This window comes from Ranitomeya variabilis, chromosome 6 (genome assembly GCF_051348905.1).
Source record: "Ranitomeya variabilis isolate aRanVar5 chromosome 6, aRanVar5.hap1, whole genome shotgun sequence".
In the NCBI taxonomy this organism is placed as follows: domain Eukaryota; kingdom Metazoa; phylum Chordata; class Amphibia; order Anura; family Dendrobatidae; genus Ranitomeya; species Ranitomeya variabilis.
Window position 1 is genome coordinate 277,824,961 of NC_135237.1, and position 17,841 is coordinate 277,842,801.

General features: G+C 46.0%; 1 protein-coding gene across 1 annotated transcript in view; it reads left to right on the plus strand.

Annotated features, from left to right (window-relative positions):
* ELP2 (elongator acetyltransferase complex subunit 2) overlaps nucleotides 1–17,841 on the plus strand; it is a 184,798-nt gene that overhangs the window by 38,696 nt on the left and 128,261 nt on the right. Inside the window, exons 5-7 of the mRNA XM_077269687.1 lie at nucleotides 1,448–1,525; nucleotides 6,609–6,673; nucleotides 8,963–9,029. Coding sequence (XP_077125802.1) covers nucleotides 1,448–1,525; nucleotides 6,609–6,673; nucleotides 8,963–9,029 — 210 coding nt within the window. The remainder of the gene's footprint in view (nucleotides 1–1,447; nucleotides 1,526–6,608; nucleotides 6,674–8,962; nucleotides 9,030–17,841) is intronic.

Consider the following 17,841-nt stretch of genomic DNA (forward strand, 5'->3'; position numbering starts at 1 on the left):
CTATTATGATGCTTAACCGAAATAACCAAAGCTGGGTCTATTCTTCATTTAGTCATTAGAATATAATCTGCTGTTTGAAAATTGTTTGTTACAAGTTTGGTATCTTTTTTTAAAATGTTTCTTATTCCTATCTTTGTTAAAACAAATCTTGAAATCTAGTACTTTTCACTCTGCCCACCAAGCCTCATTATAGACTCGCTATTTCTATTCTCTGGATCTTGCTCTTCAGCAGTTATCTCATTATCATTACAGACAGGTTTACAATGAAAGGTAACACCTCCTGCAAAGTTGCCACTGGAATATCAATGGTGTAACTAGTCAGATGGGCCAGGTGCAATAATTTGACCTGGCTTCCACCTACATGTTGGTCAGATCTGTTAACCATTGTAAAGTTTTAGGTCCTAAAAAGACATTCATGTTGCCCTCCCTCGATAATTTAATAATGTGCCCTATCCTGGAACTACCGTATTCCATAAAAATATATTTCATCCTGTACCCCTTGCAGTAATAATGTCCAATATCCTGTGCCCCTTCCAGTAATAATGTCTCCCATACTGGCCCCTTTCAGTAATATATGTCCCCCATGCTGGCCCTTGGTATATTGTCCCAGCACCTGGGCCCATCCTGTAATAATGTGCCCATTCCCGCTGTTGTCTAACACATTTTGAAAAATCAAAACCGCAATCTTCTCACCTTTCTCCACTCCCATGACATGCAACGTCTTCTTCTGTAGCCGTCAGCTGACTTCGCCGTGCCTGCTATGGGCGATGCATGACGTCATTGCTATGCCACTGTGACTGGCACATCAGATTCAGCTGCATTTATTGTGGAGCAGGGATCCGGTGGGTCTCTGCGCTGCAGTGCATTTCAGCTGAATGTCGCCCTCTCTGCAACAGTAATTGTTACGCCCCTGATCAATGGTCAGTTGTATCTGCTGTGAATCCCATTATCAAATGCGGTTAATAGACACTTGTCTTCTATTTCATGCAGTCTCCGTTGGGCAAAATGCTTCAAGAACTTGGTTTCCATGTTAGATCCATTAAAATGATGATTTTTTCATCTGAAAGCCTAACTGCTATATCACATATTAATGGGATTGAGATGCATGCCATATTATTTTTTCCTAGGGTTTTGAGCAGCAGCGGTAGACTGTGATAATATATGCGGAGTCCATGTCTGAAACGAGAGCGCAACGGTCTCTGTGAAGTCTTTAAAATATCAATACACTACTGTGATAGGACATGAGTAATATTCTTTCCATTTATCTGCTTGGTTTAAATTGAGAAGCATAACGGGTCAGACATGCACAATAGGTTCAGCACTTGAGGCCAAGTCATTAAAAGTGAGCTTGTTAATACTATTCTCGAGCCTTTGGCATTACTTTTCTCTTTGGCTCCTGTAGAAGGGTGCACTAGCCTAATGGATTTCTCACCATGCTCCTTTTTAGCTAAATGTCTGCAAACGTTGTCATTTGGAAATGGATTTGTTCTGGATGTCTGCTTATCGGTATTGCCTGGCAGTGGAGGTGAGTAGAGTTCTCCAGCGTTTTCTCATTGCTAATGAAGTTAGAAAGCGCGATGGCTCTGAAATGACATTTAGAGTTTACCTTGTCACTAAAAATAAGGGAATTCACTATTTGTCCGCCATTTTCTTTTTCTAGTCTAAATGTTCCTTTGATTATTTACTTAAAATGCCGATAATTTTATGGATAACTAAAAACATTTCTCACTTCAAGTTAATAGTGTGTTTTCCTAAAAAACAGCAGCTTAATATAAAAGGGTTTTCCTGACTATTTAATATTGATGACCTATTTTTGAGGTAAAAAAATTAAAAAACAAATTGAAAAAGGGCCCACTCAACGTTCGTATTAAATTTGTATGCATTTGCACAAATAAATATATTGCTAATATACAACCATATACAGACATAGTCAGCACACTGCGACTGATGAATATGAGAACTCCACTGTTGTGTATGTGTAAAAAACATGAGCTACGTAGCTAATTTTCTTTGATCCAAAAGCATAAAAGCCATACCGCCATGACAAGTTGTACCTCACATAGAGAGGTGAGTCACTAGAATTACAGACCATCCATGTGCCAAACCAGGCCTAACATTAAATGGGGAAGAGATGGGAACCAGGCTTAGCTTTAAAGTGGTTGTCTGGTCTAAATAGTTAAGTCTGCAGTCACTCTGTCTGACTGCAGCCTTATGAATCCCCCCAGCGTGCGCACTTTGCGCTACAAGGATTCGATGAGCCGGGACCGGAGGGTATGCACGCGTTATACATACTCCTGGCCAAAGACCAGCCAGTGGACACTTGTATGGGGCGAGGCCATGACATCTAGTCGGCCATGCCCACTGGATGGCCGCATCGCTAGACGGGGCCCGGCCTTGCTGAATACAATACAAGTGTATGGGGCGAGGCCATGCTCACTGGACAGGCCCTGGCTGGGCGTATGTATAATACATCCATACCCTCCGGTCCTGGTTTAGAAGCCATCGAATCCTCCCAGCGCACAGTGCGTGCGTTAGGAGGATTCATAAGTCTGCAGTCACACAGAGTGACTGCAGGCTTATCGATGTGGACCAGACAACCCCTTAAATAAGAACATTCTTGGGAAAGATGGATGGTTAATGCTGCGAAGCCTGGGATGGAGAGCCACACACTCCTTTGCATACTATAAAAAAATAAACAATAAAAATATACCCCTCACACCTTAAGGCTATATTCACACATTCCTTTCCTGCAGCCAAAACCTTTGCAGTAAAAAAGTTGCAATCAAAAAGCAGGTTTTGCTGACTTTTTTTCTGCTTTTTTTCAGGATCCCAATGTTCAGCTTTGCTTCCACCAGGCATGAACAATGCAAGTTGTTTGGCCACCAATTTAAGACATGTGACACCATACAAATTTTTTTGAAAAAAGGGAAATTTAATCAAATTATTTAGTTGAAAAGGATTTTTATGTCTGAAAAAAGTGACTATTCTGAACAAAAAAGTTCATGAAAAAAACACAATATTGCAAATGTAAAAACAGCAGGGGGAGTTGAATTGGTTGGGATTAGTTTACCTAACACATTGGTAGAGCATTTTGTAGGTCAAGCATTGTTTACTTTTGTCACATTGGTCTGCCCTTGGGTTGGTCAGGTATTGTTCAATTTCCCACACTGGTAAGGCATTGTTTACTTATACACATAACACAAACTGTACCAATCCTAACTGCCATTCTCAGGTGAGGAGACCAAGACATTTTGATTTAAACTTGAGGAAATCACAAAAATAAATGGCAAATGATGGCAAAGTCTTTTGCTGCTTTTTTGCACTTACCCATTACAATGCAAAAATGCTGACAGAATTGACATACTGCAGTTTTAAAAATAGTTTTCCAATTCAGTCAGGAAAATAAAACAATGTGTGTGCATAAGATTTCAGAAATCTCACAGCTTTTGCTACTGTAAAAAGCAGCTATAATTTGCATAAAAAAGCAACAATATCGCAACGTGTGAACATAGCCTTAACAGTACCCATTGTTTACATTTCTATTTCAAAAATCAAACATTGACAATGAAAATAAAAAAACTAATAAGAGATATCTACTTCTCGAAATCAAAATTCTCAACTTACAAGTAAAATTTGTATTCAGAGAAGACAGATTGTTACATTACTGAGATAGGAGATGGCAGTAACTACTGATAAGATTCTCTCTTAGTAATACAACAATTATACCAGTGAACTGGGAATTTTGAGAATGGATTTCTCTGATAAGATATATTGCAATGTTTCTTATTTTCACATTTACTATTAATTTATTAAATAAAAATTAAAATGACGGATATTCTTTCAGTACTGAATTAACCCCTTTCTGACCTCGGACGGGATAGTACGTCCGAGGTCAGATCCCCTGCTTTGATGCAGGCTCCGGCGCTGAGCCCACATCAAAGCCAGGACATGCCAGCTGTTTTGTACAGCTGACATGTGCTCGCAACAGCGGCGGATGGAATTGCGATTCACCCGCCGCTATTAACTAGTTAAATGCCGCTGTCAAACTCTGACTGGCATTTAACTAGCGCTTCCGGCTGATCACATGACGGGGGTCAGCGATGCGTCGGCATGAAAACCAGAGGTCTATTGAAGACCTCTATGGCTGTTGATGCCAGATTGCTGTGAGCACCACCCTGTGGTCGGCGCTCATAGCAATGCAACAATTCTACTACATAGGAGCGATCTGAGCTTCGCTCCTATGTAGCAGAAGCGATTGAGTTGTGCCAGCTTCTAGCCTCCCTTGGAGGCTATTGAAGCATGGCAAAAGTAAAAAGAAAATGTTTTAAAAAAAATGTGAAAAACATATAAAAGTTTAAATCCCCCCCCCTTTCGCCCCATTCAAAATAAAACGGTAAAAAAAAATCAAACACAGACATATTTGGTATCGCCGAGTTCAGAGTCGCCCGATCTATCAATAAAAAAAAGGATTAACCTGATCGCTAAACGGCATAGCGAGAAAAAAATTTGAAATACCAGAATTGCGTTTTTTTTGTCGCCGCGACATTGCATTAAAATGCAATAACGAGCGATCAAAAGATCGTATCTGCACCAAAATGGTATCATTAAATACGCCAGCTCGGCACGCAAAAAATAAGCCCTCACCCGACCCCAGATCACGAAAAATGGAGACGCTTTTTTTTAGCAAAGTTTGGAATTTTTTTTCACCACTTGCATAAAAAATAACCTAGACATGTTTTGTGTCTATCAACTCGTAATTTGGGGTCTATGAACTCGTACTGACCCGGAGAATCAAATGGCAGGTCAGAATTAGCATTTAGTGAACCTAGCAAAAAAGCCAAACAAAAAACAAGTGTGGGATTGCACTGTTTTTGCAATTTCACCGCACTTGGAATTTTTTTCCCGTTTTCTAGTACACGACATGCTAAAATCAATAAATCAATGATGTTCAAAAGTACAGCTCGTCCCGCAAAAAATAAGCCCTCACATGGCCGTATTGACGGAAAAAGAAAAAGTTATGACTCTAGGAAGGAGGGGAGCGAAAAACAAAAATACCCCGGGTCATGAAGGGGTTAACCTGGTCATGACCGATAACATATATTTACGTCATTGACCGTGTTCCTGCCTTTGGTGCAGGCTCTGGCGCTGAGCCCACATCTTTCCCTTCATTTGATAACTGATTTAATCATCCATCAAGTGCCTCTGACAGCTGTGGGTGGATCCAAGATCCACCTGCGGGTTTTAACCAGTTAAATGCTGCTGTTAATCACTGACAGTGGCATTTACGGTAATCCTGGTGGTCTGTAGAAGACCCCCATGCCTATTGTGAATCTCCTGTGAACGCTGGCTCATGGAAAGCGTTCATAGATCGTTATTTTACACAGGGTTGAAGCCTCCTATGTATAGCACCGGCAATTGGACAATCGCTGCTTCAAGTATCCTTAGGGGACTATTAAATAAAGTAAAAATTTGAAAAAATATATATATATAAAAAAAACACATGTTAATATCATGGCCCCTCCTTTCACCCTATGTTGCCGGATTAAGAAATGTTGATCTAACAAAATATAAAGTAAATTAATCTGATTGGTAGACAGCTTAATAAGAAAACAAATTGAGATGCCTGAATTAAGTTTCTTGGGGCACCGCAACATTGCGATAAAATGAAATAAGAGGCGATAAAAACATCATATTTACCCCAAAATGGTATTAGTAAAACTGTCAGCTTGGGGTGCAAAATATAAGACCTAACTCAGCCCAAGATCACAAAAAATGAGAACATTACGAGTCCTGGGAAAATGGTGACAAACGCAAAAACTTTTTTTTCAAACAAATTTCTAAAAACAAAATTCACTACGTAAATAAAAAAATAAACCATACCTGTTGGGTATCAGCATAATCACACTGACCTAGGGAATCATAATTTCACAGCACTTTAATTATTTTCCAGTTTTCTAGTGCACTATATGGTAGAATGAATGGTGTCATTCAAAAGTACAACAGGTCCCACACAAAACAAGCCCTCATAGTGCCATATCGACAGGAAAATCTAAAAGTTATAGCTATTGGAAGAAGGGAAGGAAAAAACAAAAAGTGGAAAATCGCCTTGGGGTGAAGGGTTTAATATGTGGGTGCCCAAATATGCCGGCCAATAAAGAAACATAGACATACAATGCGTGTCAGCGCACTGCGAGTAATGCGTACATTAATTCCACTATTGCTATACAAGTATTGCTACGTAAAAACAAGTCAATGACCAACTTTATTTTAATGCAAACTAAAGCAATTTAATAACTTTACTGACATAAATTTCCAAAGAATGGAGTCTATTGAAGTGACAGTTTTTTTAGCCCCGTGTCAGTGGAGTGGGGTGGTGTGATGGGCTGACACACATGATTCTTCAGAACCCTAGTTTTGTGGATCGTTGGAGGTCCCATTGGTTAGACCCCTAATGACCATGAAGTTATCCTCTGATATATATTTAGCAAATAACTTCCAAGTTTTGAGATACCCATTTAACACACAAAACACTACCGTCAAGCAAGCGCTGCAGAATAGTCTTGATCACCTTTTCGTATTTTTATCAGAGTTTTTCTTTCTATTTTCAGTCCCCATCTTAGCTTGCGGAGCGGATGATAGCCGGGTTCATTTGTATGTAAAGCAGGACGGGCAGGTAATTATTCCTTCCACAGTTGTTATTGTTTTTTGTGTAGAAATTAGCATTAATTTTCACCTTCTTTGATGTACAACCTAGCTCCATTAGTTCTCCCCAGAGGATCGCCACACAAAACCTTCGTCATTTAAATTCTGCGCTTCCAAGCCTTGGCTAATTAGGACATGTTAATCTGTGACTTTTCCTATTAAGTTTAGGTATATTTTTTTCCTCTCTGTGAATAATGCAAAAGCTTATCTACCACAATGGGAAATAAATGTCAGAAATGTGATTAATATAAACTAGTCCTGATTACATTTTGACCAACTAGACAAAACCCCATGCATCCGTATTGCATAATATTACTGTACAACTCATTAATTCTGAAAGGGAGCCTGTCATCAGGTTTCCTCAATATAAACTGCTCTACTACTGGGTTAGCCCTTAAACAGGTATTTAAATGTGTCAGGCAGAAAAAAAGAGAATGGACCGCACCTCCAAAAATCATACGTTGATCTAAAGCCGCTAGGCAAAAATTTATATAACTGAACATGAGGTTCTTAATTTAACATTCTGATCAGACTGTATGAAGCCCACTGCCACATCACGGCAAACCTCGTAGTGGGTCCCTGTTTCCCTAACAGAGCGGAGCCGTTCGGCGACCATCGCCACAGCGGCAATGCACCAACAGGGAAGACGGCCCGGTGCCCCACAGCACCCATGCTGCAAGACTGAGTCCCCATGACTCCAGACCGCACCGCCCCATTTAAATGTGTCAGGCTGGCATATGGTAAAAAATGACTTTATACCTGCCAACATGCTTGCCTCATGCTCTAGCCCCTCTCCCTGAGATTGATCCAGGTGATGTGTGTCCACCATTTACAGCTCCGCTATTGCAGTTCACCTAGTTCAGTATCAAATACACATGCTCTGATGGACAGCAATAGTGTGAGATTTACAGTTATATATGGATAACGTAAGGGACGTCAGGCACATCAATCACAGGCAAGGGGTGTCAAGGCTTCTTTATGCCCACTAGTGATGAGGAAGGTGCTCCGATAAGGTCTTATCCCAGCACGCTTGGGTGCTAACTGATTGTCTTCGGTGTGCTTGAATAATATGTTCGAGACCCCGCGGCATCATGTCTCGCGGCTTTTAGGCAATCCCTGCACATGTTGCGGCTGTCTAACAGCCGTGAGACATGTAGTTGCGGGGTCTCAAACATATTATTTGAGCACGCCGGAGAAACTCTGTTAGCATCCGAGCACGTTCGCTCATCACTAGTTCCCACCAATTGGACTGCACGCCAATGATTTACATGCTCTAGTCATTTTTTTGGTATGTCAGGCTGTGATGGTGATATGTGGACCCGTTTAAAAATTTGTTTAGAGGTATAACAAAATGATGGAAGCCATTTTATGCCACGAAACCGGAGTATCTACTGTGACTGCATTGTCACAAGAAAAAACTCATTTCATGTAATTTAGATGACTGAATAGGACTTTATGCAACTGGCATATTTATAATTTGATGAGACTTTTGTGCAGATACCAAGGCCCCGATTTATCTAAACTAACTTTTGAACACCTGTCTTGATGAACGGTGCTCTAGAATAGGATGTGCCAAACTCACTTAGAGGCTTGTATCTCTTGTTGAATTTGACGCATCTTCAGCTACTGTGCACCAACGCATGACATTTAGTCCAGTCATCTATGGGTTGCATAAGTTTTGCCATATTTCAAACAATTGTATGCCAGATTTCTGACAAAACAGGTTTGATGAATCGAAGACCAAGTTCCTGAGTGTGTGCTGTTCAGAAACCTGAGACGAGTTTGATATGGTTTCCCAAGACTTACAACCTATGTGATAGGCACATTATGGGGTTACTTGCTAAATATTTTCTAATCTATAATATGCTGCCTTACACAGAGGCTTAGAGGGACTTACCATCTCAGAATCCTGGAAATAAAGCAGTGCACAGACGGTGGCAGCCAAACAACTTGTAGTCTCAGCAGTTGGACCTCTCCAAACAGAAAATAATGGCATATCCTTAAGTTATCAATTCACTTTCTGGCATGTGAAAATTCATTTAAAACTTATTTCAATCTTCGTAAAGCTCTATTACAAGAATATCTTCGGCCATGAAGAAAAATGTGTGGCAAACAAAATGGTTAGAAATCTAATACTGATAGGGAATCTAGATTGTGAGCACCATTGGGGACAGCGATGATAATGTGTGCAAATTGTAAAGTACTGCGGAATATGTTAGTGCTATATAAAAAATAAAGATTATTATTATTATGTTTTTAGTTTCAGAAGACACAAGTTCTCCCCGGACATGAGGATTGGGTGAGAGGTGTGGAATTCGCTATTAATGGTACGTACTTCTGCTGTCTATGTGTTAGAACGTCACTCTAGTCGTGCCTAATATCTAGTATAGTATGTATCGGGAATCAAGCCTGACAAAATCGCAACACCCAAACCACCTATTTTTTTTTTAATTAGAACCTGATTTGCCCTATCGTAGTTCAGATGACCTGCAAGAGGTACAAGTGTGCCATCCGTGATACAGCCATCCGTGAAGACACCTTCACTATGGCCATTGTTAATCTGTTCTAGGAAAGAAATATTTTAATTATTATGGCTAAAATTCAGAAAAATTAGGTCTGTTTTTAGTACTGGAGGACCCTTGGTGAGAAAGCTGCCAAATGGAAGTGTAAGGTTATGTTCACATGTTGCGCTTTTGCTGCTTTTTTTCTACATGTAAAACCTCCTCTCTTGGCAGTAAAGAAGCTGTTTACAAAAAGCTGGTTTTGCAGGTTTTTTTTTTTTTCTGCGTTTTGTCAGGAGCCCAGAGTTCAGCTTTGCTTCCACCATACGAGCATGAAGAATGCAAGCAGTGGCGTAACTACAAAGTTATGGGCCCCGGTGCGAACTTCCAAATGGGCCCCCCCCGCCATAAAATTCAATGTAACCCCCATAGAATACAATGCAGCCCCCCTCATAGTATAATGCAGCCCCTCCATACAGGGGCAGTGAGAAAGACACGAGCAAATGGTGATGAGGGGGCAGGGGAGAGGGCACAAGGGGGCAAGGAAGACAGGCACAAGGGGACACATGGGGGCTAGGAGGCAGGGGAGAAGGTTACAAGGGGACTAGTGGGCAAGGGAGACGGACACAAGGGGACAATGGAGACTGACACAAGGGGCACACGGGGACAAGTGGGCAAGGGAGACTGACACAAAGGGCACACGGGGACTAGTGGACAAGGGAGACTGGCACACGGGGACACAGGGACTAGTGGGCAAGGGAGACTGACACACGGGGAATAGTGGGCAAAGGAGACTGATACAAGGGGACTAGTGGGCAATGGAGACTGACACAAGAGGACACACGGGGACAAGCACAAGGGGACAAGGGAGACAGGCACAAGGGGACACACAGGGACTAGTGGGCAAGAGACTGACACAAGGGGACAAGGGATACAAACACAAGGGGACACACAGGGACAAGTGGGAAAGGGAGACTGACACAGGGATTAGTGGGCAAAGGAGACTGACACAAGCACAAGGGGACAAAGGAGACTGACACAAGCACAAGGGGACAAAGGAGACAGGCACATGGGGACACACAGGGACTAATGGGCAAGGGAGACTGGCACATGGGGACATAAGCATAAGGGAGACAGGCTCAAGGGGACACACGGCCCCCTGACTTGCCAGAGCCGCTTGCAGCTGCGACCGTGGTAGTTACGCCGCTGCCTCACACACACACACATACTACAGATATCACACACACACTACAGATATCACACACACACACATCATACTACAGATATCACACACACATCAGTTATCACACACACACTACAGGTCACTCACACACACACACACACACACACACACACACACACACACACACACACACACACACACTACAGATATCACACACACACTACAGATATCACACACACACTACAGATATCACACACACATCATATTACACACACATCATATTACACACACATCATATTACACACACATCATATTACACACACTACAGATATCACACACACAGACATACTACAGATATCACACACACACTACAGATATCACACACACACATCATATTACACACACACTACAGATATCACACACACACACACAGACATACTACAGATATCACACACACACACACTACAGATATCACACACACACACACACACACACACACACACCAGAGATACCAGCTCATATACACAACTCACAATCTCCTCTCTGGTACAGGGGTGGCTGATGTAAACCGGCTGCAGCTCCTCAGCTTCTCCTGACTAAAGCGGCTCTGTCCCGCATCTCATTCAGACGTACATGAGATGTATGAGGGGGGAAAAATACAGACTGAGAAGCTGTCTCATCGTGATGACTGGAGCTGCTTCCTGTCTCTCACGTGCCCCGGCTGCCCCCTTCCCCTAGATACGCCTCGGACTGTTGCCGTGCAGGAGGAATCTCCTGCACTGCAACATGGTGTTGGGCGCCAGCACAGCCCGCACAGTGGTCTATCCAGCACAGCCCGCACAGTGGTCTGTCCAGCACAGCCCGCACAGTGGTCTATCCAGCACAGCCCGCACAGTGGTCTATCCAGCACAGCCCGCACAGTGGTCTATCCAGCACAGCCCGCACAGTGGTCTATCCAGCACAGCCCGCACAGTGGTCTATCCAGCACAGCCCGCACAGTGGTCTATCCAGCACAGCCCGCACAGTGGTCTATCCAGCACAGCCCGCACAGTGGTCTATCCAGCACAGCCCGCACAGTGGTCTATCCAGCACAGCCCGCACAGTGGTCTATCCAGCACAGCCCGCACAGTGGTCTATCCAGCACAGCCCGCACAGTGGTCTATCCAGCACAGCCCGCACAGTGGTCTATCCAGCACAGCCCGCACAGTGGTCTATCCAGCACAGCCCGCACAGTGGTCTATCCAGCACAGCCCGCACAGTGGTCTATCCAGCACAGCCCGCACAGTGGTCTATCCAGCACAGCCCGCACAGTGGTCTATCCAGCACAGCCCGCACAGTGGTCTATCCAGCACAGCCCGCACAGTGGTCTATCCAGCACAGCCCGCACAGTGGTCTATCCAGCACAGCCCGCACAGTGGTCTATCCAGCACAGCCCGCACAGTGGTCTATCCAGCACAGCCCGCACAGTGGTCTATCCAGCACAGCCCGCACAGTGGTCTATCCAGCACAGCCCGCACAGTGGTCTATCCAGCACAGCCCGCACAGTGGTCTATCCAGCACAGCCCGCACAGTGGTCTATCCAGCACAGCCCGCACAGTGGTCTATCCAGCACAGCCCGCACAGTGGTCTATCCAGCACAGCCCGCACAGTGGTCTATCCAGCACAGCCCGCACAGTGGTCTATCCAGCACAGCCCGCACAGTGGTCTATCCAGCACAGCCCGCACAGTGGTCTATCCAGCACAGCCCGCACAGTGGTCTATCCAGCACAGCCCGCACAGTGGTCTATCCAGCACAGCCCGCACAGTGGTCTATCCAGCACAGCCCGCACAGTGGTCTATCCAGCACAGCCCGCACAGTGGTCTATCCAGCACAGCCCGCACAGTGGTCTATCCAGCACAGCCCGCACAGTGGTCTATCCAGCACAGCCCGCACAGTGGTCTATCCAGCACAGCCCGCACAGTGGTCTATCCAGCACAGCCCGCACAGTGGTCTATCCAGCACAGCCCGCACAGTGGTCTATCCAGCACAGCCCGCACAGTGGTCTATCCAGCACAGCCCGCACAGTGGTCTATCCAGCACAGCCCGCACAGTGGTCTATCCACCACAGCCCGCACAGTGGTCTATCCAGCACAGCCCGCACAGTGGTCTATCCAGCACAGCCCGCACAGTGGTCTATCCAGCACAGCCCGCACAGTGGTCTATCCAGCACAGCCCGCACAGTGGTCTATCCAGCACAGCCCGCACAGTGGTCTATCCAGCACAGCCCGCACAGTGGTCTATCCAGCACAGCCCGCACAGTGGTCTATCCACCACAGCCCGCACAGTGGTCTATCCACCACAGCCCGCACAGTGGTCTATCCACCACAGCCCGCACAGTGGTCTATCCACCACAGCCCGCACAGTGGTCTATCCACCACAGCCCGCACAGTGGTCTATCCACCACAGCCCGCACAGTGGTCTATCCACCACAGCCCGCACAGTGGTCTATCCACCACAGCCCGCACAGTGGTCTATCCACCACAGCCCGCACAGTGGTCTATCCACCACAGCCCGCACAGTGGTCTATCCAGCACAAAAAAAAAACACTCTCCTTACCTTTCCTCTTGCCAGCGTTGCTTCCTGCTCCGGTCTCAGGCTCGGCTGGGCTGCAGTCTGCCCGGGACACAACAGGTGCGCGATGATATGACGTCATCGCGCACCCGCAGTATCAGAGGCAGAGCGGGGAATGATGGGAGAGGGAGCGTCTGTAGACGCTCTCTCCTCCGTCATTGCATTCAACTGTACCGGCGTCATAGACGCCGGTATAATTGAATGCGACGGCAGGGGGGGTGAGTCGGCGGCGGGGGGAGGCGGATCGAGCGGCCCATGACTGGCACCGGCTCTTCTGGCATTTGCCAGAAGTGCCCGATGGCCAGTCCGGCCCTGCTCTGACCTGCCGGGCCCCTGACCTGCCGGGCCCGGGCCCCTGACCTGCCGGGCCCGGGCCCCTGACCTGCCGGGCCCGGGCCCCTGACCTGCCGGGCCCGGGCCCCTGACCTGCCGGGCCCGGGCCCCTGACCTGCCGGGCCCGGGCCCCTGACCTGCCGGGCCCGGGCCCCTGACCTGCCGGGCCCGGGCCCCTGACCTGCCGGGCCCGGGCCCCTGACCTGCCGGGCCCGGGCCCCTGACCTGCCGGGCCCGGGCCCCTGACCTGCCGGGCCCGGGCCCCTGACCTGCCGGGCCCGGGCCCCTGACCTGCCGGGCCCGGGCCCCTGACCTGCCGGGCCCGGGCCCCTGACCTGCCGGGCCCGGTCGCAATGGCGACCGCTGCAACCGCGGTAGTTACGCCCCTGTCCACACTGTACAATGGCCACACATAGTGCTCTGTACTGTACAATGGCCACACATGATGCTCCATACTGTACAATGGCCACACATATTGCCTACAGTATAATGGCCACACATAGTTACTCCTACACACGCGGCTGAGCTCTGTACACATTGCACATGCGGCTCCCCTCTGTACACCTCGTACACACCCGGCTCCGCTCCATACACCGCATACACACCCAGCTCCGCTCCGTACACCTCGTACACACACGGCTCCGCTCTGTACACCTCATACACACTGCACTACTGTCCTGCACTACACGGAAGCCCTTAATAATGTGACTCCGACTCCTCCCCTCCTGTGACCTCATCACAGGTCCTGTGCGCACAGAGCAGCTGCAGCCATAGTTGTGGTGTGCGGCTCTCTGCGGTGGAGGGGCTCTGCTGCGGGACAAGTGCAGTCCCACCCGTGATCGCGCATGCACTGAGAGAGTGCACGCGCACCAGGGCCTGTAAAGAAGATTTATTTAAAGGGCCGGCGGCCCATTTTGTAGCTCAGAGTTCTTAGGGGCCCGCCCAGTCTGCTGGACTGGGCGGGCCCCTAAGCACTGGGGCCCCGTCGCAATTGCGACCCCTGCGACCGCGGTAGTTACGCCCCAGAATGCAAGGCATTAGGCCACTAATGCAAGACGTGTGAAACCATAAAACATTTTTGGAAAAAAGGGCAAATTGATCAAATTAGTTAGTGGAAAAAGATTATCTGAAAAAATTGTGACTAAGAACAAAAAAGTTAATGAGCTCATACCCCTTAGACCTCAGTCCAGAGCCTCTTGCCTAACCAAATCAGATCTCATACTTTGCACTGACAAGGGGCAATTCCTTGGTACACTGTGTCTGCAAATTGAGATTCTGATTTTACTTTTATCCTAAGTCATATTGCATGGATCTTTAAAGGGTGGATAGTAACTTTTAGGATCACTGCTTCTAACTAAAGTTCTTGTCCTCTTCCTTTTTTTAAGAGGCAATTTGTATGAAAAAATACACAATTACAAATATAACAGTTGAATTGGTCTGAATGGTTTACCTAACATTTCAGCAGTACATTTTGTAGGGCAAACATGGTTTTAGTTCACACGTTGTTCAAGATCATTGAGTTGGTCACGCATTGTTTAATTTCACACATTGTTCTGGCAATGTTTAGTTTTACCCCTTGGTCAGTCATTGAATTGCTCAGGCAATTGTTTTTTTTTTTTAATCAGATAAATTTTTATTAGGCAATTGAAATAATACATTAAATAATAGTCATTACAATTTGCATACAACTCCAATAACATTTTTGTTATTATCCCCCCCCCCCTTTTTCCCTCATAACAACTTAACCCCATACCCCCCCCCCCCTTAGAAACCCACCAAGAGCCGACCAATCTTCGTTATCCTGTAGATTATAGATCACTCTCCCAAAACCCCCCCCCCAAAATACCCTAGAGTTCGGGCCCTCCCCCTTAGCTCAAGTCAAGCCAAGGTTGCCACAACTTATAGAAAAGGTCCAGTTTCTGCCTCTTAGTATAAATACTTCTCTCCAAAGAAAGAATATGTTCCACCTGCGCCAGAAAATCTCCCCTCGTCGGAGGCTCTTCCCTAATCCAAAACTTGGCGATCAGTTTTCTGGCAATAAACAACAACCTAGCAATAACAGTTTTGAGTGCATTGTCAACTACTATTTTCCCTTCCCCATGACAGCACCGGTACATGAGAGATGGTCCCGCCCCCAAGAACAGGAAACCTGCATAGGAGATAAAAGATGGGGGCGGCACCTCTCTCCTCAGTTTGGTTTCCTGTTCTTGCGGGGAACCTGCGACAGCGGTAAGGCAAGCGATTCTTCAAACGGAAGAGGACGTCAAAGGAAGACATCTGGTAGTGTTGTCCGACAACAGCTCAACGGTATCGTATATAAATCGACAGGGAGGAACGAGATCAAGTCCCCTAATGGAAGAAGCAAGAAGGCTATTTCGTTGGGCCGAAAACCATCTCTTATCTCTTACAAGTACACACTTAAAGGGGTCGGACAACCTCGTCGCAGACTTTCTGAGTCGTCACGTCCTGCACCAGGGCGAGTGGTCACTAAATCAAAAATTTTTTGGAGAAATCTGTGCCATCTGGGGGCTTCCTCAAGTGGATCTTTTCTCCACAAGGCAGAATCGAAAGGTAGAAAGATTCTACTCTCTGAACCCGAAAGAGAACCCGGAAGGAGTAGATGCTTTGCTGCACCAATGGAGATTCCAACTAGCCTACGCGTTTCCCCCAATCCCATTAATCCCTACAGTCCTGAAGAAGATCCGAGAGGAGAAATCGCGCATAATCTTAATCGCACCCTTCTGGCCAAAGAGAGCTTGGTTCACTTGGCTCAGACGTATGTCCATCTCGGACCCATGGATACTTCCAGATGTTCCAAATCTTCTGCACCAGGGTCCAGTGACACATCCACAGGTTCACAGTCTACACCTCACTGCTTGGAACTTGAGAGGGGACTTCTGCTAGCGAAGGGATTCTCGGATCCGTTAGTTACTACTCTGCTGTCCAGTAGAAAGAAGATCACAGCTGATAAATACCAAAGGGTATGGGGAAAATTTTTAGAATTTTCAGGCCGAAGGATAACCGATACCGTTCAGGAAGTCCCTATATCAGAAATCTTAGAATTTCTCCAAAAGGGTCTGGAGAGAGGATTATCTACCAGCACCCTAAAAGTGCAAGTCTCGGCGCTTAGCGCCCTGTTTGACCAAAAATTGGCTGATCACCCCTGGGCGTGTAGGTTCATTCGGGCCTCCTTTACAGCCAGACCATTCAAACCTCGTCCAAAGGTCGCTCCCTGGGATTTAAATTTGGTTTTAAATGCTTTGACCACCTCTCCCTTTGAGCCTCTTTCCTCCATATCGGTGAAAGCGCTAACTTTAAAAACGGTTCTCCTGATTGCCCTTACCTCAGCCAGACGCATTAGTGAGCTCCAGGCTATATCTATAGACCCTCCTTACACTACATTCCTAGAGGACAGGGTAATTATAAAATCTGATCCGGCCTTCTTACCAAAGGTCAACTCAAAATTCCACAGGGACCAGGAGATAGTCTTGCCCTCATTTTGTGCCAATCCAAAATCCCAGGGAGAAGAAACCTTCCATTGCTTGGACGTCAGACGTTGCCTACTTCAATATATAGAAGTGACAAATCCATGGTGACAGTCTTCAGCCCTTTTTGTCTCCTTTCAGGGGGCAAACAGGGGAAAAAAGGCCACAAAATCAACCATTGCACGGTGGCTCCGTATGGCTATATCACTTTCCTATTCCTCTGCGGGGCAGGTCCCTCCACCTGGTGTTACGGCCCACTCTACTAGGGCTATTTCCACATCTTGGGCAGAGAGGGCAAATGCGTCTATAGAGCAAATCTGTAATGCAGCTGTATGGTCTTCACCCTCTACTTTCTTCCGCCATTATAGATTAAATCTGGGCCTATCAGATCTCGCCTTTGGGAGAAAAGTGCTATCTGCCGTTGTCCCACCCTAGAGGTTCCTTCTATTTCTTACTCTCATGTACCGGTGCTGTCATGGGGAAGGGAAAAAATGATAATTTCTTACGGGTAATTTGATTTTCCAGATCCATGACAGCACCGCTCTAATTCCCGCCCTATCTTGGTGATGGTTGTGTGATTCACAAAAAATAAAAAATAAAAAATTTATATAGATAAGTAATAAATAAATAAATAATATACATAAGATGGGGAAATAACCACTTAATATAACAATAAATAAATAGTCTTTAGAGTTTAATATAATGTATATATGACTAAGACTGACATAGCGGTTACCTTGCTTTCTCTGTAAACAAACTGAGGAGAGAGGTGCCGCCCCCATCTTTTATCTCCTATGCAGGTTTCCTGTTCTTGAGGGCGGGACCATCTCTCATGTACCGGTGCTGTCATGGATCTGGAAAATCAAATTACCCGTAAGTAATTATCATTTTTCCTCTACATATCCCAAAATACAAACGAAGGGATGTCTGGGAACAGTACAATTATATACCACCTCAATTCTATTTAACACTATATACAAAAGGAGGACAATCTAGGGCAAAGCCACATCATATGAAGAATACCTG